The following is a 22,779-nucleotide window of genomic DNA, read 5'->3' as shown; positions in this document are numbered from 1 at the left end:
TACATTTTAAAGAGAAACAATATATAACTGCAAAATAAAATATGCTAAAATAACTCCCAGTCTTGGTATATCAAAAGTCTTTGCCCACAGTCTGAATCACCCATCTTAGTGCTCCATTTTTTGAAAATGAATGGATGTCAAATTAAATTTAAAACTATAATATAATTTAAGAAATCTATATTTAAATATTGTCGCAATATACTGGAATTGATCACTTTTGCACAGTTCTTCCATTGTTTTGTTATGTAAATGTGTTAGACAGACACCTTTATGTGTCCCCCAGTTTTCGGATACTTCTGCTGAAATTTTGGGCTTTAATAACAAAAAAAAAAATGTTCTTGGCTGACTTTTTTTTTTTACTACCTTTATCTTTCTGAAAGGTCATTTTAAAACCTTTATGCTCACCTGTTACTTTGAGTATAAAAATAAAAGTAACTATGTTATCATCTTCGTGTTCCCTCTGAAAATGTTGAGGAAAATTATCTGAATGGTTTTTATTCCACTACACTGACTGCAATCACTAAATCCACTGATTAGATGGATTACACGAGCTGGATTCACTGGTAAGATGTACTAGAAACAGCACACCGAAGACATCAGCTGCTTACAATGTGTAATAACAAATGATTTATTAGCAAAAATGCTTTTTACTCTACCTTCAAGCCCATCTTAGGATATCTGATGGCCAAGTTCTGATGGCCAAGCTCCTGTATCTGCGGTTACACTCAGTAAACAGCAGTTAGATTAGTGAACTGATGACCTTCACGGCCAATCACAGTCATTTCTGTTGAGCTCTTGAACACAATGGCAAATCAGCGCTGTTTAAGAACGTGCTCAACAGTGCTCAAATGTTAGCGGGAAATTGATGTTTTTAAGATTTCGGTTTTGATTGGTACCGAATTCCAATATCGAGACAACCCTATTGGCAATGCAATGGTGCAAACTATTAGTTCTTCTTCCAATTTCAGATCAGTGTCACAGATATTTCATTTATTCTATTTGGAGGCCAGTATTATTAAGTCTTATCAGAAAAAAGCAGCATGAACATCTCAAATTTCTCATTTCATGTCCCACAGAACAAAAACCAGGTTCAAAACAGCATGAAGGAAAAGCAAGTCATTCTGAGGTAAACCTTTGACCTTAAATGTTCTCATTAAATCACAAACATTTGTGTTTCAGAACGATGAAATGAATGTGTATGAACAACTGAAAAATGCAATGAAATGCATACAGTGAAAAAAAAAGTGATAATGCAAGCAAGTTTCCGTCCCCACAGACTCCCGAGTGCAGCGTTTGCTTCTTAAAATAGTTTTATTTGTGAATGTACACTGATTAGCAATACATCTAAAAGCAAGTCCGTTAGATAACCATTCATATAAGATTTCACAGGTCACAAAGAGGCTTGGTTCAAACTCGCATGCCAAAGCAAACAGGCCTTTAGAACCAGAGACTACAACATTAGTAAAACAAGGTGCAAAAATGGCTAAAATGGGAAAAAAATAATAATAAATGTGATGCACGTTCCAGTTAACGCTCGTGAAGTTTGAACTACACCTCCTGAAAGCATAAAAACTGCAGTGCGCTATGAAATCTGAAGCGAAAATCCGCAAGAAGTTTGAAAGCAATCAAAAGAGTTAATCTCGCCTGCCCCATTACTCGCTCTTAATTGCACCCGATGCAGCTTTAAATGTGTTTTAATCCACGTCTGGCCCACGCTCAAAACCACATGCTATTTACACAGCTTAGAAGTGTCTGTCTCTCTCTTGGCGCCCAGGCCAGTACTTCACATTGCCCACTGGGATATATATCTCTCGCTCTCAGTGGTTTCGCCTCCTCCCCTGCGGGACGTTTCACGACCACATTCGGGCCTGACGGAGTTCAAACTGAGGTCAACCACTAATCTTAGCCATTAGAGATCAGCTTTTGGTGTACATTTTGTCCAGAGTGGTGTCTCGTGGGGCAGGGAGCGACCAAATTGGGCAAAACAAGCCACCTCTGACCTCAAGCAGGAGACAGGGTGAGTAAATAAATCCAGTTTCAGACAGAAAAAGAAAACAATAAAAAACAAACAATGTTTCTTAGGTAAATCGTGGTAACACTGATGCTTTGGATGGCGATGAAGTGATTCATGACTGTGAATGTGAATGAGGTGGTCATTTGGAGTCATTGTTTACTCACTTTGCTGATCTCCTGATTTTTAAACTACATATCAAATAAAACTCTGCTTAAGCTCAGACATTTAATGGTTGAACCACCAAAAATAAAGACATAAATAGCTTTAAAGGGTTAGTTCACCCAAAAATGAAATACTATTTACTCCCCCTTAAGTAGATTTCTTAAGCTTTACAAGATTCTTTTTATTCCGTTGAACATAAAACAAGAGATTTTTGATAAAACTGAAAACTGGGAACCATTAACTTCCACAGTTTACTGAAAAAAATGACTTATTGGATTTAGTTTTATTTAATTTCTAAGGTAAGTGGTTGCAAACAATTTATACAGGCTGAATTCATACATAAAAATTAAATTTAGTAACGTTCAACTTTGTTTAAATTTAGCTCATATAAATTGTTTGCAACCACTTACCGTAAACAAATTGAGTAAATCCAAGGAATCATTTTTTCAGGTTAGGAAAAAACAAATGCTAAGGAAGTCAATGGCTACAAGTTTACAGCGTTCTTCAAAATATCGTCATTTGTGTTCAACAATAGAAAGTAACTCATAAAGAAGTTAAATGAGTGAAGAGTGAGTAGAGATTTTAAAGAAATTTAGTTCATTTTTGGATGAACTATCCCTTTTATTAATGACACATATGGTATATTCCAAGAGTTCTGTTTTTTCTAATAGGGTTTGGTGAAAAACAACCCAAAATGTAATGTATTTAACAAACAAAACTAATTCTGACCTCGATTGTGTGTCATGAAATACTATTACTGCCGCAGTTTACATAGATTTGCCTGGAACACCCTCACACATTCCCAGATTTTATCAATCAAGATTATTACAACACAAAATTGCAATACAATCCAACACAGAAATGTCTGTGTGGATTTTTTTAAATCTCTGTACCTGAACTACACAAGAATTTTACAGATGTATATGTATATTTACCTCAAAAAGAATGCATAGGTACTTAATTTTGTATCGTGCTTCCATTAATCTTAATTTCTCACAACGCAAGGCACAAAGTCAGGGTTTTTGTTAAATAATGTATACTTTTTGTTTTGTTTTTTTCACTGAACATTATCTTATACACCACAGAACTCACATTATTTGATGATTTAGCTTTTTTTTTTCAGTTTGATGCTGGATGGTATTTAATGCCATTATATGAAGGAGTTCAAGCAGGAGATTTTTCACATTTGTCGTTTTGTGGCCATCGTAAAATAACAGCATGAGTAAACAATGACATTTGATTTTATTTTGGGGAGGGGGCGAAATATTCTTAACAACTAATGGCGTTACGTGATGAGAATCACCATAGACTTGCTTTGGGGCCGAGACATTTTTCAAAAATACATTTTACAAATATATATATATTTCCTTACATGTCAACACATTTCCCTTCTCCACCCTTTGTGTGAAACATTTCTCATGTTTTCGTTTCGCTCTTCCACCGCTAAACTCGTCCTTTTCGTTTTGTTTTTTGTTATGTATACCATTTAAAAAGTGCAGCACAAAAATATTATATATTCATATATCATTAAACATCACTCCAGTTTTCATATATTTTTGTTACATGTGTTTAGTAATCTGCGCTATTACACAACTGAGAAGTCAGGCACCGCTACATTATAAATTCAGACTAGCAAAACATGCTTCAAGATTTCATTTCAGTTTTTTTTTGCAGTTAAAAGTATAGAAACGAGTATAAAACTGAATGGATAAAAACTAAACAGCATCAATTTTTAAAAAAGCAAAGTATTTCTTTTGTAATAAGAGATGAAGAATGGATGTTTGCGAAACCAAAATACAAGTCACTAAAACGTGATCGCTCTGCTTTTTTTTTTTTTTTTTTGCGTTTTTGTTTGGCAAAGATCAGGACTAGAGTGGCTTTACACAGGATTTCAGACCCAATCTTTCGACAATCACAGACAAAATAAAACAACAAACCCTGTTAAAATAATCCAGAACGGTTTCCAGTGTGATTCTGTAGCGTCTCCTGTGTAGCGTTTGCGATGACACCCACCTTACAGCTGGAGAAACCAGAACTGACAACATGAGAGATGAGTGGTAGATAGAAAAAGGGGCTCATAAAAGGTCTGTACGGTCATCTAATAAACAAAAACAATGCAGTATGGGCTCATCGACGAGATAAAATCATGTGTACAAGAACATATTCAGTCCATCAGGCCAGAGAAGCCAGTTTCCCAGGAGTTTCCCTCGCTTCTCTTCCTGTATAAAACACACATAAACACATGGCACATCTCATAAAAACGGATGGAACTCCATCTATTCGTTATAGACTCCCAAAATAGCCTGCCACGCTTAACCAAGCCAACTTAAAAACACACAAAGACAAACAGAAGGACAGACACGGTGGGCATGGGTGTTTTCGCTTCTCCTCCTTTAGGCCTCCACTTTCTCTTTCTTTTTGTTCTTCTTCAGGAAGGACGGGGTTCTGAACTTCTTTTTCTTCTTGTTGGGGGATTTGGAGGGCGAGCTTTCGGGCGTCAGCGCCTCTTCAATCTTCTCTCCAGAGCGAACGCTGATTTCCATGCTTTCCAAGCTGGTGGTCAGCTGACTCACGCGCTTGATGAGCTCGTCCTCGTCGCCGTGATCGTCTTTACCATTAAGCATCACGCCGGTGTGGTTTTCTAGATGACGAAACGAAAAAATAAAACCAATTTAATCCATGCTACAACAAGCCATTTGGTCGCACTTTATTTTAAGGTGGAATTCTTGCTAATAACAAACTATTATCTATGAATATTCCTATTTTGCTGCTTATTATTATTAGTTAAGTTAGTAGTTTGGTTTAGGTATTAGGGATGTAGAATAAGATCATGCAGAATATTCACTTTTGAAGTACTAATAAACAGCCAATATCTTAATAATAGGCAGTAAATAAGAAACTAGTTAACAGTGAGAATTGGTCCCTGTACTGAAATGGTAAAAGCACAATCGAAAAAAAATTTGATAGTTTTGACTCTTAATCAGACTGGATTTTTATTAGCCAGACAAACTGTATGTTGAGGGTCTTTTATTATAAATGATTTTAAAATAATTAATAAGATAATTATTTTTTAAGTTGCCAGTCAGCATTTTTGATGATTTGACAGCACTCACAATATTTTCTGCTGTGAATACATGAACATATTACAGCATGCATCCAAATAAAAAAAACTGCTTTTAAACAAATAAACAAACAAACAAAAATGTATTCTATCTTCATGTTTTGATATTTTATAATCACTTTTTTTGCACTAATACAACATTTTGGGGGAAAAAACAACTGAGAAAAAGTTGTATGGTTTTTAAAGTAGTGCATTTTCAGGCACTTTAATACACAGTAATTCACCTTTCAATACTGATAATAAAATAAAAATAAAAATTACTATTTAGTCCGCTTAATGTTAAAAATCTTTAAGGTACGTTTGTGGTGGGCAAATTGTTAGATAATTAGGAAAAAAAAATGAATGTTTATATATCAAATTACTTTTTTCCCAGATTTTTTCTTGTGCTAAACAATTGTATGCTTTTGCTAGAAAACCAATTTGTGGTGATGGTGATTTAATTAATGCATCAGCTATCAATTCTGTACAAATTATTATAAAGCATATATTTACATTTGTAAATTGTTACTTGGAAAACAAAGTTTATGAGCCGGGAATAGTTATTTGCAAAAATTTTTTTTTTGCTTGATGTATTTTATAATAATATGACTAAGTGTGCAAGATACATCATCTAGATGCACTGGGATGCATTGTCAGTGATGTATCCTGGGGTCACTGGGAGTTTGGGGCCTTTCAACATCAGACGCCCTCGCTCAGTTGACCAGGTGAACCCAACTTGCGTTCCATTAGCAACCACCCACAGATCAGCCCTATTGAGAATTTTAAAGAGTGCCATATAAAGGGTTTATTACTACTAATACAATTCTAAATACTGCTGATTTGAAGTGAAAAAACAATCACTTATAAAGTATTGCTTCATTTAGCTTTAAATACAGAATTGCTTTTATTTATCTATTATTGTATGCATCTTAAATTATTGACAAGTGTTTTTAGAGTTAAAATGTAAAATATTTATGACCACTAAAATATATATATATTTACATATGTATACTTTGTTTTTTGACAAGAAGTTGTAGCATCATGTTAATTCTGCAAAAACAATGAGGGGGGATTTGAGGTGTTTCTACTAGGGTTCAATTACTGCTCTCCTGTTAAAGTGCTCAACAATGGATTCCATGTTACTTAGAAATTCTTAGTTTTATTTTAAGGGAATGTCTGGATTTTTCAAGCTGCAGGCAGGCCATAACCCTATTAATGTTTCTTCCCTTAAGTATTTCAATGAGTACCCTAAAAAGAGTTAACCACTACTAATGCAATCATAAATCACATTGATTTAAAGCGGTATAAAAGAACTAATTATTGCTTCATTTAGCTTTAAATACAGAATTGTTTTACTGCCTATTTTGATTGATTTAACTGCATATTTTCCTAAAGCTGAATGAATATTTAAATAAAAAGCTTTTTAGTAATAAAAATAATTGAAGGCTTTAATTAAATGTCCCTTAAAGTGGTTCGAAATTTGCATTTTTACTCAATGTTTGATGTAATCTCAACCGAAACACAGAGAGAGGGTGGGACATATTGTAGCTCCTCCCTTTTTAATTAACAGCCAATAGTGTTGGTTTCATCACAGCTCTGCCAGTGAGAGTGGTTGAGATCAAGTGCATCAAATGAAAAGCAAATGAGAAGCATCTTGAAGGGGGTGCATTTGCTTGATGATTTGATGAGAAACTGTAGTGCGAGGTGACAGGAATAAAACCGTTGATCCATTTGGGTGAAAGTGACAAACTACAAGCTTTACATGTTTATATCAGTTTTATATCTTCTAAATGAGAATTCTTTCACTGTTTTGGGGCACATTAGCTTATAGATATCCTGAAAACTAACAATACTGATACTTACATCTAAAAAACTTTATTTTTATTTCATGGGAGCTTTAATGATGATAAGATAGCCGTATTTGTGGTTGATCGGCGGTCGTGCTTGAGTAATGTCTGATTTGGATGAAACTGGTGCAAACGCATCCTGTTTCTCCACACCATCAGTCTCAGTATTACTGTGCTTTATATACGGTCTGAGTGTGTGCAGCTCTTCCTGTTGACCACTTCGCACGTCTAACACAGGAAAGACTTGCTTTATAAAAAGGTGACAAAATGTTTGCACAATGACTATTACAACATGTGAGAATGAATTAATCACACAGGAAAGCTGGTAGTATTAATACACTGACATAAAATTTGTTTTAAATGTTTAATTCCTTGTATACATGTTTTATGTGATTTTATTTTTATTTATTTTTAGCTTTATTATATATATATATATATATATATATTATGCACAGTGCTTAACATATATGAGTACATCCCTCAAGAATCTCTCATTTAGATTAGTATTTTCTATAGGAAGCTTTACAATAATATATTTGTGCATATACATAAGATTAGTCAGTACTGAAGGTAAATCTGGAGCTAATTTAACAAAATAACTTATGATAACGGTCCAAAATTAGCACACCTAAATTAATATGCAAGGGAAAAATATAAAATAAAAAAATTAAATAGAGCAAAATTTAAGACAAAAAAAAAAAAAAAATCTAAAATGTAGTTTAAATGTTGTAGTTTGTAACCCCTCAATATTTCGCATGAATTTAAGTGTATTACCTTTCGATTTCTAAATATGCTTGGTGACTAAAATATTATTTTAATAAATATATTCATTTAATAAATCTGTTTTATTTAAATTCACCAAAATATATGACCTTCACTTGACCTATATGACCTATATATGACCTACTTTTTTATTTTCTTCATGTTGTATTATTATTATTTTTCTATTATATTTTCTATTTCTATTTTCGATTCTATTCATCAAGGCGCCATTTGTTAAATGTAAAAAAAAATTTTTTAATTGTTAAATGCTTACTAACTGCTTTCTTATTGTATGTAGTTTCAAATTAAACTATTACTCCAGTCAATAGCCCCTTTCACACATACAGACCTTTCCAGAAAATTACCTGCAATTTTCCGGAAAGGTTGTATGTGTGAACAGGCCCTTTTTGAAAATACCGGTAAATTTGTTCTGGCTATTTTCCGGAAAGAGAAGTTGTAACATTACCGGTAATTTGCCGGAATGCTGCGCTGTGTGAATGCAGAAGGAAGATTGTCGGAAAAAGCGCGTCCACGTCTAGAACGTGCTGACGTGAGACACCTGCTTTAGCCAATCAGAACAGTCAGACGCATTCACGTGCGCGCGGTTTATGAGAATAAAAGCATTTGAATATTTTTCCAGACACCTTTAGCTGCTAGATGTTTGGCAGATAACGTTTCTATGTTCCTTCTTAATGCTAACTGTGTAAATAATTATCGATAAAATGTTTATGATAATCCGTTGTTTGTTTACCTTCAAGCTTTGCGTGTGCTCGTGAGCGCCAGCAGCACACACACATATCATGAACATCTCGACATGCGAAAGTGTTCCTCTATATGTTTTCATTGGAGTTGTACTTAATACTGATCTATCCAAAGAGTTTGTAATGTAGTCAAATGTTTACAAACACAAGCGCAGCAGTTTAGAGGTCATTTCTGGTTAATGATGTCAGAATTTACCGGCATTTTGCGATGGATGTGTGAATGCTCTTTTCCGAAAAAGTTCCGTAACGTCATCGCCTGTGTGAACAGCGCTTTTTTGAATTTACCGGTAAAGTCGTTCCGGAAATCTTCCGGATATTTACCGGTATCACTGTGTGAAAGGGGCTATTATTGCTTTAATTACTATTACTGTTAATAATAATAATATTAGAGTGATATATGAAGGATATGTGGCTCTGAAGACTGAAGTAATAAAGCTGAAAATTCATCATTAAAATCACTGGAATAAACGATTAAATTAAATTATAAACTACTTTTGAACAATTATGATGCAGCCATGGTGAGCAGGAGAAGCTGATTTTAAAACATTTTTAAAATCGTACTGACCCCAAACATTTGACAGACAGTGTGCTTTCACTGAGAAATGGATATAAATATTCAATTTTAAAATGGGGAGTACTCATTTATGTTGAGCACTGTGTGTGCGTGTGTGTGTATATGTATATGTATATGTATACACACACACACACACACACACACACACACACACACATGCATATACAGTGTATATAAAAATGTTTACATTCAGATTTTATTTGCATTAAGCTTATCTTTTAATTTTAATTTTAATGTGCTCATCTAACTATTTATTTTATTAGATTTCTTCTTAGCTGTAGTATTTACTAATTAGTTATAATTAAACAGTGTAATCAATTCTTTTAGCTTAAACTTTTAAGTTTTAATTTGTCTAATTTAGTAACTTTATATTTTTTTTAAAGTTCACACAATAGTCTGTCTGTTTTCAAGTAACTTTTTATTTTCATTTGTTTTTAGATGTTATTACATTTGTTACATGTTTTTGTTCTTTTATTCATTTTTAAGCTTTAGTCATTTCAGTACTTTCTTCATTTAGTTGTGAGGGCAGCTTATTAACTTTCATTTGAGTCTTTCCACTTTAACATAAAATGAATATAGCAATATTTAATTCAATATTTATATTCTTTTATATAATATAATATAATATAATATAATATAATATAATATAATATAATATAATATAGGTGACACAGTGGCTCAGAAGTTAGCACTGTTGCCTCACAGCAAGAGTTTGCGTGGGTTTTTTCCAGGTGCTCTGGTTTCCAGACATGCGGTACAGGTGAATTGGGTAGGCTAAATTGTCCATAGTGTATGTGTGTTAATGAGTGTGTATGGATGTTTCCCAGCGATGGGTTGCGACTGGAAGCGCATCCGCTGCCCAAAACATATGCTGGATAAGTTGCCGGTTCATTCCCCTGTGGCGACCCCTGATTAATAAAGGGACTAAGCCAAAAAAAGAAAATGAATAAACCAATGAATAATATAATATAATATAATATAATATGATATAATATAATATAATATAATATGATATAATATAATATAATATAGTTTTTATATAATGAAGTTTTATTCAGCTTTACTTCTTACTTAATTACAAATGTTTACTAAAACCCAGATTTAACCTGATCTCACAGAAAATCAACTCATTTACATTTTCTAAATGAGTTAATTTTTAACATTAATTTGTAAAAACAAGAAATTTACCTTTGTGGGAGTAAGGTGCTGTATAAATAACGATTGATTGATTGATTGATTGATTGATTGATTGATTGATTGATTGATTGATTGACTGATTATGGAAAAATCAAGACTGCACAAACACCTACTTATGAGATCATACAAATTCATAATGTGAACATGAAACTATGCTATAAAACAACCATGACACTGGTTTGAGTAGCAAACTGCATGAAAGTGATCAGGATCAACCTGTAGAAATAAACCTTAATTAAACAATGTATTTAGTTGTGGAGCACGTGCTGTTAATGTTCATATGTGCATGCTTGTAGCTGAATAACACACACACAGACTCTCTTCTACCTTCTTTGGCTGGAGTGTGTTGTGGAGACACAGACTGAGAGAGCGTGGAAGCGTCGTCTGACGTGAGCTGCTCTTCATCTGCTGGAGTCGGGCAGCGTGAGGTTAGTGAACAGGAGACACACAGTTAGAGAAGCACACAGTGAACATGCAGCACATTCACACAATACACTCTGTGTGTGTTTCTCATGTTAGTTCAGTGGAGCTCACACTTAGAGGAGAAACAGCATTAGCATTGACTGGCGCATTCACAACAGGAAGTGAGGTGTGTTGAACAGACAACATGCTCTGGGCTTATTAGTTTGCAGCGGTGTGGAAGAGTTGAAGGACGAGAACAAGTCTATATTCTCACCAAGACCACATTAATCTGACTATCTGTCTGTCTGTCCATCTAAATATCTGCCATCATTAATCATCCATCCATATGTCATCCATCTATCTCTCTAACCATCCATCCATCCATCAATCCATCAATCAATCTCTGTCATTCATCTATTTATTTATTCATCCATTCATCCATCTTTCTAACCATCAATCCACATCCGTCAATCATTCATCCATGTCTATCGGTCATCCATTCATTCTAACCATCAATCCATCTGAATATCTGTCTATCTGTCTTCCATCCATCCAATTAACCATCCGTCCACATCTGTCATTCATTCATCCATGTCTGTCATTCATCTATCTCTAACCATCATCCATCTGTCTAGCTCTGTCAATTATCTATCTATCTATCTATCTATCTATCTATCTATCTATCTATCTATCTATCTATCTATCTATCTATCTATCTATCTATCTATCTATCTATCCATCCATCCATCCATCCATCCATCCATCCATCCATCCATCCATCCATCCATCCATCCATCCATCTTTCATCCATCCTTCTAAAAATCAATCCAACTGAATATCTGTCTACCTGTCATTCATTCATCCATGTCTACCTGTCATCCATCCATCTCTCTAACCATCCATCCATCCATCCATCCATATCTGTCATTCATCCATCCATCTCTCTAACCACCCATTCATCTGTCTATCTGCCATTCATCCATCCATCCATCCATCCATTAATTGATTTATTCATTCCAGCCATCCATCTATCTATACGTCTATCTGTATTCCATCCATCTCTCTAACATTCCACCCATCCTTCTATATCTGTCATTCAATTATCTATCCATCCATTCATCCATCTATGTCTCTCTGTCATCCATCCATATAAATATCTGTCTGTCATCTATCCATCCATGTCTGTCTGTCATTAATCAATGTCTATCTGTCATCCATCCATCTCTCTAACCATCCATCCATTCATTTATTCATCCATCCATGTATCTATGCCCATCTGCCATCTGTCCATCTCTCTAACCATCCATCTAAATATCTATGTCTATCTGTCATCCATCCAATTGTCATTCATTCATCCATCTCTCTAACCATGCACCCATTCATAACTGTCATTCATCCATCTATTTATCCATCCATCCATCCATCCCTGTCATTCATCCATTTTTTCACCCATCTCATTAACCATGCACCCACCCATAACTGTCATTCATCCATCTCTGTAACCATCCATCCATATATTTATTCAGCCATCCATCCATCTGTATATCTTTCCATCCATCCAAATGTCTGTCATCCATCAATATCTGTCATCCATCCGTGGATCCATCCATCCATCCATCCATCCATTTCTATCCATCATTCAAACATCCCTCTAATTATCCATCCATTTATCTAAATATCTGTCATCTATCCATCCATACATGTCTGTCATTCATCTTTCCATCCATCCATCCATCCATCCATCCATCCATCCATCCATCCATCCACCCATGTCTATCTACCATCCATCCATCCATCCATCCATCCATCCATCCATCCATCCATCCGTCAGTCCGTCTCTGTCTGTCTGTCATCCTTCCATTTCTGTCAATCATCTATTTATCCATCTATCTATTTCAATCTGTCATCCATCCATCTTTATCTGCCATTCATTTATTTATTTATCCATCTATCAATCTATCTGTCATGGATTCATGTCATTCTTCCAGCTATTATCTGTCTGTCATCCATCAATTGAATGGATGACGGATGAAACATCAATTGTCTCGTTGTCTTTACCATCACATTTAAATATTAGTGTAAAGTGAGTGTATGAGGGACACGTGATGATGTTTTACCGTCTATTCGGAGTCTCCGCTGATGCTCCTCTTTCTCGTTCAGCTCGCTGAAGGGGTTTGGAGGAAGTGGCCCTGTCTCCTCCTCATCATTTCCCATGTATGGCTGCAAATGTGTGTGTGGGCAGAGCAGAGATACCAAATAAGACACCAGAACCACACATCGGTAATGATATGAAGCATAACAATGACAAAAACATACAGACCATCAGACATGTTAATGACTGCAGAAAATACTAGTGTTGGGCAAACATTAAATAAAAAGTTTTTTTTGACAATATCCATGTGTGTGTGAGTTGTGTATATTTATTATGGATATATAAATACACATGCATGCATTGATTTAAGAAAATGTTTATTAATGTTTAGACATTAAAAATATATATGTATATAATACAAATGGCTATGTAACAATATTGTTTTTTATAGTTTCGTTTATATGCATGTGTATATCATATACATAATACATGTACAGCAGGGAGAATAATTACTGAACACTTGTTTGAAAACATGTTTTTTTTTCCTGGGAATAATAATTCTAAAGGAGCTGTTGACATGAAATTGAATCAGATTTTGGTAAAAACCCAAACAATACAAACATAAAAATAAAACAAGAAAAATCTGAAAAATGAGTTGTGTGTAATAAAAATGAATTGACACAAGAGAAAGTACTGAACTACTGAAATGTATTTAATACTTTAAATAATTTTTTTTTTTTTGGTGATGGCAGCTTAAATATGCCTCTCATATGGAGAATGAAGTCACATGCATTGCTCAGGTGTGAGTTTTTCACAGACTTCAACAGTGTGAAAATCTTGATGGTTCTGTGGGTCTCGTCTATCGAATCTGATCTTTAAATTTTTTTTTTCGATTGGATTCAGCTCAGGTGATTGGCTGGGCCATTCTACAGCTTTATTTTCTTTCTCTGAAAGCATTTGAGAGTGTCCTTGGCTGTGTTTTGGATCATTAGCCTCTTTTACACATACAGACCTTTATGGAAAATTACCAGCAATTTTCCTGAAAGGTCTGTATGTGTGAACAGACCCTTTTTGAAAATATCGGTAAATTCGTTCCAGCTATTTTCCGGTAAGAGAAGTTGTAACATTACCTGTAATTTGCTGCAATGCAACGCTGTGTGAACGCAGAAGGAAGATCGCCAGAAAGAGTGCGTTCACGTCTTGATGTGAGATGTCTACTTTAGCCAATCAGAACACTCAGACGCATTCATGTTCACGCAGTTTACAAAAATAAAAGCCTTTGAATATTTTTCCAGACCCATTTAGCTGCTTGATGTTAGATAAAATTTCTATGTTCCTTCTTAATGCCAACTATGTAAACAAATATGGATGTAATGCTTATGATAAACCTGCTGTTTTTTACCTTCAAGCTCTGCTTCAGTTGCGTGTGAACGAGAAAGAGCCGCTGAGCGCTAGCACCCACACATATTTTATGAAAGTGTTCCTCCATATGTTTTCAAATAAGTTGTTTACAACTCTTATCTGTCCACATAATTTGTAATGTAGTCAAGTGTGTACACATTGAGCTGCGGTTCACGTTTCTGCCTTTAGATGTCTCACAAAGCAGCTGCATGAATGCTAAATAAAAGTGAAACTATTAAGAAAAGCCCGACCCCTTCTATGTTTACAAATACAAGCGTAGCTGTGTAGAGCTCATTTCTGGATATTGATGTCAGAATTTACCAGTATTTTGGATTGGATGTGTAAATGGTCTTTTCCGGAAAACATTTCTGGATATTTAACGGTCTCACTGTGTGAAAGGGGCTATTGTCTTGCTGAAATGTCCACTCTGGTTTTATCATATCCTTCTGCTAATGTAGATGTTAGACTGATGCAACTAATACCAATTTACAATTACAAAGGGCAGAGGGTCGCTGAAGAGCTACTGAGAGATTTCAGCTGCTGTCTGGGCATTCACTGTCTTTCTACACTTCCCTTTCTTCATGTGTTCAATATTTTTACCTGTGTCATTTCATTTCACCGCATAACATTATTTGTAAACTAATTTAATTTGTTTTCTTTGCATATATGGATTTCTTTGGTTGTTACCAAATGTGAAAAATTCAAGTCAACAGCACCTTTAGAAATGTTTTCTGGCAAAAATGGTGACGTGTTCAATACTTATTGCCTTCCACTATACAAAATATATACACACATATTGTGTCAAAACAAACTTTTAATTCAGATGTGATTCATCTTTGATCAACATTATAAAAAAACGTATCTGCTAATATCAACAAAACAAAAAATGTGAAGCGTAGACACTGCAAATCCAAAACTACAGTCACTTCATGCAGACTACTGAAAACTGAAAAATGTGAGATAACGACATACAAAAACACCCTGGGAGTTTACCTGAACAGGCGACTGTCCCTTAAAGAGAAAAACAGAGCTTCATAAGACCCTGCTTTACAATCTTTATCTACAGACTGATGCTGATTTCTCTATTAGAAAGAGGCTGATCCTCAGACACAGTTTAAAAGTCTGAGAGGATCTGGCGCCCCCTAGTGACAAGGCTGTCTGTGCAGTCTATGACCAGCTTGAGATTGATAATAATAAACAGAGTTGTGACTCACCGGAGGTCTCTCCACCACAATCCCTGCCAGCTTCTGAGACTGCGGTCCTGCTGTCATTACATCAAAGCGGTTCTGTTCACGAATCTGGGGAACAGAAAAGAAAACGCTTCTTAAATCCCATTGTCATTGAAGAAAATGTGAAATAAGACAGTTAATCCAAAAGTCTGATTTGTGCATTTGGGTCGAGTTATCGAGTTATTATTTTGTGTTCTGTCTATGAAACACTATATTTCCATGCTCACTGTGTGGAATTTGTTTTCCAGTGTTTTGAGTTTATGTGTGCCATGCTACTGTAGCAAATTCATATCAAATTTAAATTTAATTAGTCACATACAGTTATACACAGTATACACGACCACTCACAAACTTAAAATAGTAACAACAATAGCAAAATAATATAATAATAACAAGAGAATCCACACTACCTGACAAAAGTCTTTACCTCTATCCAAGTTTTAGGAACAACAAATAATAACTTCTAGCTGATCATTTGGTATCAGAAGTGGGTTACATAATAGGCAAAGGCCTCCAGATTACACTTATTTTACCAAAATAAAGTATGATCATGCCTGTTTTTTTTAAAATATTTTTTTAATTAGGACAGTAAGGTCTGACTTTGCTTAGACAAAAGAGTTTATTAAGATACTTTGGATTCATCTTTAATGCCTCCTCCTTCATTTTACCCCAGACATGCTCAATAATGTTTTGGATGCAGGTCAATAGATGATTCATATGAAAAATCGACTTTCTGCCACTTTTTCAAACGATCAACTACAAGTATTTATTTGTTGCTCTTACAACTGGGGTTGACAACAAGACTTTTGTCAGGTAGTGTAAAATATGAAGAAATAGAACTTTCCATATAGAATATGTGGCTGTAGAGAAAAAGTACAAAGTATACAAATATATAAAAGAGCTATCTGTACAACCAGAAACATAAAAGTGTTTCTAACAAAGTGGTGCATAAGAGATCTTGGAATGTAAACAGTTGCTCAAACGCATTCTTTCATCATAAAGTAAACCCAAAACAACAGTATCCAATCTGAGCTCCAATTTTTACATGAATGACTATAATATTATCCTTTGCTTTTATTTAAATTGTCCTTAAAATTAATTGTTTATTTAATGCAGGATTGTTTGTAATATCACCAAGAAATTATTGTAGCGTTTTTATTAATAGTCTGAATTGGTCTTTATTTTGCGTTTTCATTTTACATTTTAAAATGGCTTTATCAGAAAAAAAATGTAACTGATAAAAGTCACTGTAAATGCAAATTAAGTATTTAAATTAGGCTTGGGTGGTAATACGGTAATATGGTATACCGTGGGATCTGAAAATAGCAAGTGTCGGTTATACCATCATAAAAAACAATGCACTTAAATAGGAGACAAGTATTAAAATGATAAATATTATTTATTTAATGCCTACAAATGCATATGCGTGATTGTCATCATGAGACAGTGTGGAGGAGAGAGAGAGTGGTGAGATGGCGAGTCGCGCACCAAGTGACCTGCAGTTTGGCAGTATTTCCGGTTTCAACCGAATGAGAAGGGAGACGTGGTAAATACGAAATAGAGGTCTGCATTCCCGCGGGACTTAACCAGATTTCCTGCGTTGCGGGAATAAATTTCCAAATAAAGCGTGGGAGTGGTCGGTAACTCTGGAGTAATTTGAAATGGAGCGGGCGCGCGGTCTAACAATATCGCTACCGAGCGAGCACGGGTGGGATGCTGTTTATGTGTGTGTGTGTGTGTGTGAATGACAGAAAGCGTGATGCTGTGTGTTAATTGGTGCTGTCTCTTTGTGTGTGTTTGTGTGTGTGTGTGTGTGTGTGTGAATGAAAAAGAGGAAGAGCGTTCCGCGCAGATCTCTAATACGAACAAGACAAACAGGTGACCGCGAACGTAAGGTAGCATATACGGTATTCAGTTTCTAAATGGTTTAGGCACAAGCCAACAGTTTGGTGATGCTGTCTGAGCCTTATGTCATAATTTTTTTTATTATGCACGGTAATATCAGATACCGAGGTATCTGATACCACCCAAGACTAATTTAAATGCAACAAAAAGTATCAATTTTAATGTTTTAAATATATTTTTGAGAAAATCCAACATCAAAATATGGATGATGATATGTGTCATTCAGCGCAGTGTGGATATTTACGTAATACTACTTTTATGTCTGTTTGCATGCAAAGCTGACCTTATTTCTCTTCTGCAGGACTTCACTGGGGTTTGTGTTCAGAGGGACAAACTGGTTGGGATCTTCAATACGGATCGGAGTCCCGCTAGCATTTCCCCCATCATCAGACTTCATCCACTGGAAAGATAAGAATGAAACACCATCACGCATCATCATGGCACTGGAAAGAACGTTCCACCAATCAATTCGCAGTGAAAACAATGTGTTTTTATTTGGAATAAAATTCTCAATGCTTCATGGGATTGTAGTTCCGTCTTGTACTGTTATCTTTTGGTCTCACGTTTGCATATTTTCATCAAAGTTTGTGATGTTGTAAATGACATCATAACAGGTTGATTTGTTCATGGCTTATAGCACTTCAACCAAGACTGCATGTTCAAATTGCAATAGGGAGAAAAAGCTTCCTAAACTAGCATGTTTGGAAGACAGGAAAGAGACTAATGCACTCTATGAATCAGTTTTTTTTATTTTTACTATTAATAATTTAAAAAAATTAAATAAAATTAAATAAAATATGTAAAGATAGATTTTTATCTAGACCAGAATGCCCAAATGTTTTCGTACAAAGGGACAAAACTAAATATCATTGACAGCATTGGGCTAAAGATAAATTTACTAAACTATTTTTCATTAAATTTGCCATAAGTAATTTCTTAATTGATTCATAACATTTAAAAATGAATAGAAAACATAAATTTAAATTATATTAACTAATCCATTATAACTTTTTAATTATAACTTGGAATAAAGACATAAGCAATCACATTTACAACACAGTAGAGTTCAGCGCTGAATACATTAACTTAGTCAAGCAGAATCTGCCTTTGCCTTGATTGGCTCACCAAAGTCTCTGCATTGTCCTCTATATAGAGTGACAGTATGCACATTTTAAACTAAATTACAGCATTTAAATTGAAACATTTAATTTCAGCTAGATTTCTTTGTAGCTTAACAATTAAAACAAACAAATAACAGATTACATTAAATTTGAAACGACAATACCTAAACCATCCCCATCATTCTCCCTCTTTTCAGATGGCGGACCAAATGAAAGGTTATCATGGGCCAACTTTGGGCATCTCTGATCTAGACCTTTTGACTTTACACATCTATAAATAAAATGTAATAACTGCTTACACATATTATGAATTGAATTAAGCAGACATGCGTTCTTGATTATTAAAACTTATTGAAATAATTTATACCAAATGACACTTCATTTAAAAGAAAAAATGTTATTACATTAATAATTCCATCTAAAACAATTTCTATGTAAGATTTTGCTGACATTACATAGTATTTATTGATAAAGATTTTAATAATATTTAGATATTAGTAAATGTTTTTTGATTACAAAAAATTTAACACAACTATTAAAATGTGACCTGTTTGTTCTGTTCTTTCTTTATTTATTTTAGTCTTTTTTGTATTTTAAAATTGCTAAATTAAATAAAAATAAAAGTAAAAAAAAATACAAAGCAAGAAAGGAATCCATAAATATTTCAGAGCTCAAAAGTGTAATGCAAACGTCACGTCCACTAGAGGGCAGCAAAAAACTGTTTATTTGGCGTCAGAGTCCTTAACAGAGCGTCGTTCTCCAGTAAACTGACAGAAGTTATGAGGCTTTTAAAGTGTATCTGTGAGGACAGAAATATGAGCTCATATCTTCTTCACCGAGACTGTCAGGTATGCTCAGGAAATAACCACATTCTTGCTCCTACGCAAAAATACACCAGACGACTGTCTGACATGACAGATTTACTATTTTAGAGATCCTCTTTCTTTCAGCATTAGGGATGGCCGATGAGGACCTAATACTATCTCACAGTATTTTCTGTATTTATTGCGATACAGTGTAATAAATAAACAAATAATACATGATCAAAAAGACACGACAACAAATGCTTTTACGTTACTTTAACTTCTTTTAGTACATTTAACAGTTTCAAATGTATTTATTTATATCAATAAATATATTTTATTTGTTTAATTGATGCAAGTAGAAATGACGAATTTGGTTTAGTTTTAATTTGATTGAACTTAAACATTTATAGCAGCCAAGTTTCTTTTAACAACGTAACAATATCAATGATGACAATTCATATGTATCCACTAAAAGTTAAGAAACAGTGTGTTCTGAGCACACACTTAATGCAGTTTCTGTTTCATTCATACTGGGGCTAGGCAGTAAATACACACATTAACTCCACATAGGCATCACAGAAGTAAAAATATCCAAAAAGAAGACATATATATTGAATATTATATTATTATATTGTTTTATCTGTCTTTCAAACCATCCTGGGAGTTTTTATATTAATAATAAAAGTATTTTTTATAATGCAATGCTAATCGACCCAGCCTTTATTTCAGTCTAGAATACAAAATAGAACAAAAAATAGCATGATTTCTTCCTTATTCTGTGCTGTGAAAAATGTCTGGTCATAATGTGAAGTGACTTTAAACACTCGACTAAGAACATGAAGTGAATTTAGAGTTCAAGTATATCAGTAAATTTGTGTAATCTCTGTAAACAGACTCATGCAAACACAAAACTGTTTTGTATATTGATAGATTGCACAGACAGATTCAGATTCAAAGTTTATAACTATATTGTGGTAAAACTAATTCTTATAGTGAGGAGAATTTTTGCCGGTTTATTAAACAACAAGATATCAGCAGTTTTCCCAGTAATGAGTTGTGGCTAAAAGGAAATCCCACTGCCTAAAACATTTGCCCGAATAGTTGGCAGTTCACTCCACCGTGGCAACCCCTCATAAATAAGAGACTAAGCCGAAGGAAAATGAATAATTGATAGCAGCAGTGCCTGACAGAATCTGTGGACAATTATTGCTATCCCTGCACAGAATTTTGAAAAAAATCTGCGGATTCATGTGGAAGGATTTTAGGAGTCTAGTAACTAAAACCTTAACACATGAAATAAAATAAAAAACAGCTTTAAACTTATTTAAAATTTACAATGCAAATCCAATCAGAACCACTTGTTTGGCAAACAAAGCAAGCTTTTCATATAACAAGTTAATATATGATATTTCTTTACATACTCTACAGTAAATAAATCATATAAACATTTACCTACTATTCAATAATATTACTGAAATGAATATAAATACTGAATAAATATATATTTACACATGTAAATAAACAGCCTCAATAATAGTCTCAGATTCTGTGTGGTTCAAGATATCACCAATGCCAATGTAACATGCAGGCTTGTAAAAACTAGATTCACGAAAACATCATTTTAGTCTCAGTCTCACCGTGGTCTTGGTGCGTCGGTTCTCTTCGCTGGCGCCGTCCGCCACGTTCACCTTCATGTAGCAGTTTGGAGAGTTGAGCCAGCGTGTTTTCTCTCTCTGCTGCCGCTGCTGCAGGAGCTTTAGAGGGAAGCGTGGAGCGTCATCCTCATCGAACATGAAGGCCGTCACTGTTGCAGGAATCTCCACTTCGCTCTTGTGTCGGGGTTTCTCCCGCACGATGGGGTGCCGGTATGTGTAGCCAGTCCTGTATCCCTGGAAGACGGGAAAAAAAACACACACGTCTATAAAACACAAGATTAACATATAGCAGCATTGCACTTTTGGTTCCCGCGTTCAAGACCTGGCTTATGAAATTTCCTTGATCCACCCCCCACCTCTCTCTTTCCAACTTTGATTCCTGTCAAGCTACTGTCCTATTGACTTAATTCTGCAATGCGGAAGTGCACTTGTTTTAGAACTTCTGGTTCACTCATCAATGAATGAGTGACAAAGAAGTGTGTTCATGAGTACACATAAAAAGTAGAATGATATAATAGGATAGCATCAGTTTGCAACATCAAGCAGCATAACGAGCCATTTTTAAAGTCTAAAAATCAATGGAAGTGAATGAGATCGGAAGTCTTGACACAAAAAGGTTCCAATGTCTGCGCCTGCTCATCCGTGAATAATAAGGTCAATAACAATAAAAGCAACAACAACAATGAATTAAATACAAAAAGAGAGAAATGACTGACAAAATACAAACCAAATTTATAGAAAAAGAAGTATAAAAAAAAGCTATAAATGTGCACTAAACTTAATAAAAACAAATATTATAAATGATGTTTCATTAAAATATATAATACTAATACTACTAATAATTGCAACAATAATAATACAATAAATATTACATTTACTTCCGGTCATAAAAAAAAAAAAAAAAAACTATCAAGTGTAAACAAACAAGAAAAACGTACTTCCTATAACAACACCTACTCTTACTATTTATATTGTTAAAATAAGTATTAAATTCTATAAATACAAATATGTTAAAAAAATCTAATAGTGATAATTGTAAAGATAAAAAAGGAAAAATTCAAATTAAACCCAAATTAAAGTAACTAAGGAATTACTGTTTTCTTTATATATTTATATAATAAAAATTACAAAAAAAATAAAAATCTAGTAAGAGTAAGGACAATCAAATATTAATTTTAAATTTGATTAATACATAATAATTTATTCCTTACAGAGCTTAAATATACAATAATATTATTTAAAAATAAACAGAACGATTATCTAAAACATGTTACGAACTGTCCTGTCTAAAATCATATAATCATTTGCCTGTTACTCAATTATATCACTGAAATGAATGTATATACTGAATACATATATATTTACACACGTTTATATAAGTACAAAAATACTCAATAATAGCCTAAATAATCTGTGGATTTCCGTGAATGCAGATCCTGTAATGCAGACCTGTAAAAACTAGATTCCAGAACTAATTTCTTACAGAGCTTAAAATATAATAATGCTATCATTTTAAAATAAACAAAACCCAATCTAAAACATGTCAGTATATATTACAATTAGAATAGTTATATTCTATAAACTACTATACATATTGCTTTCTTTGAAATAGACTGGAAACAAATGTGATGTGTGCACCCACAGTCCTGCTACTTTAGAGAGCTCGAGATTCTAAAAAACAGATTATTAAAGGGGTTAACGTTAACCGTGTGTGTGTGATCCTCCTCATTATCGCACATTTCATTTGCTTA

General features: G+C 34.1%; 1 protein-coding gene across 30 annotated transcripts in view; it reads right to left on the bottom strand.

The window, feature by feature from the left end:
- Nucleotides 1-1,292: 1,292 nt before the first annotated feature.
- add3a (adducin 3 (gamma) a) overlaps nt 1,293-22,779 on the bottom strand; it is a 213,199-nt gene continuing 191,712 nt past the window's right edge. For 6 of the 30 annotated variants that reach the window (XM_073936559.1, XM_021469331.3, XM_068216303.2 and 3 more), the window contains 6 exons: nt 21,011-21,262; nt 17,730-17,846; nt 15,527-15,610; nt 12,937-13,039; nt 10,745-10,825; nt 1,293-4,817 (listed from right to left, as the gene is read on the bottom strand). In XM_073936559.1, the coding sequence (XP_073792660.1) occupies nt 4,570-4,817; nt 10,745-10,825; nt 12,937-13,039; nt 15,527-15,610; nt 17,730-17,846; nt 21,011-21,262 (885 nt within the window). In that variant the 3' untranslated portion in view covers nt 1,293-4,569. 30 annotated transcript variants of the gene reach the window in all.

The sequence above is a fragment of the Danio rerio genome, chromosome 22 (assembly GCF_049306965.1).
Source record: "Danio rerio strain Tuebingen ecotype United States chromosome 22, GRCz12tu, whole genome shotgun sequence".
NCBI classification, from domain to species: domain Eukaryota; kingdom Metazoa; phylum Chordata; class Actinopteri; order Cypriniformes; family Danionidae; genus Danio; species Danio rerio.
The sequence above is the reverse complement of the archived record's forward strand: the minus strand, read 5'-3'. Positions and strand labels throughout refer to the sequence as shown.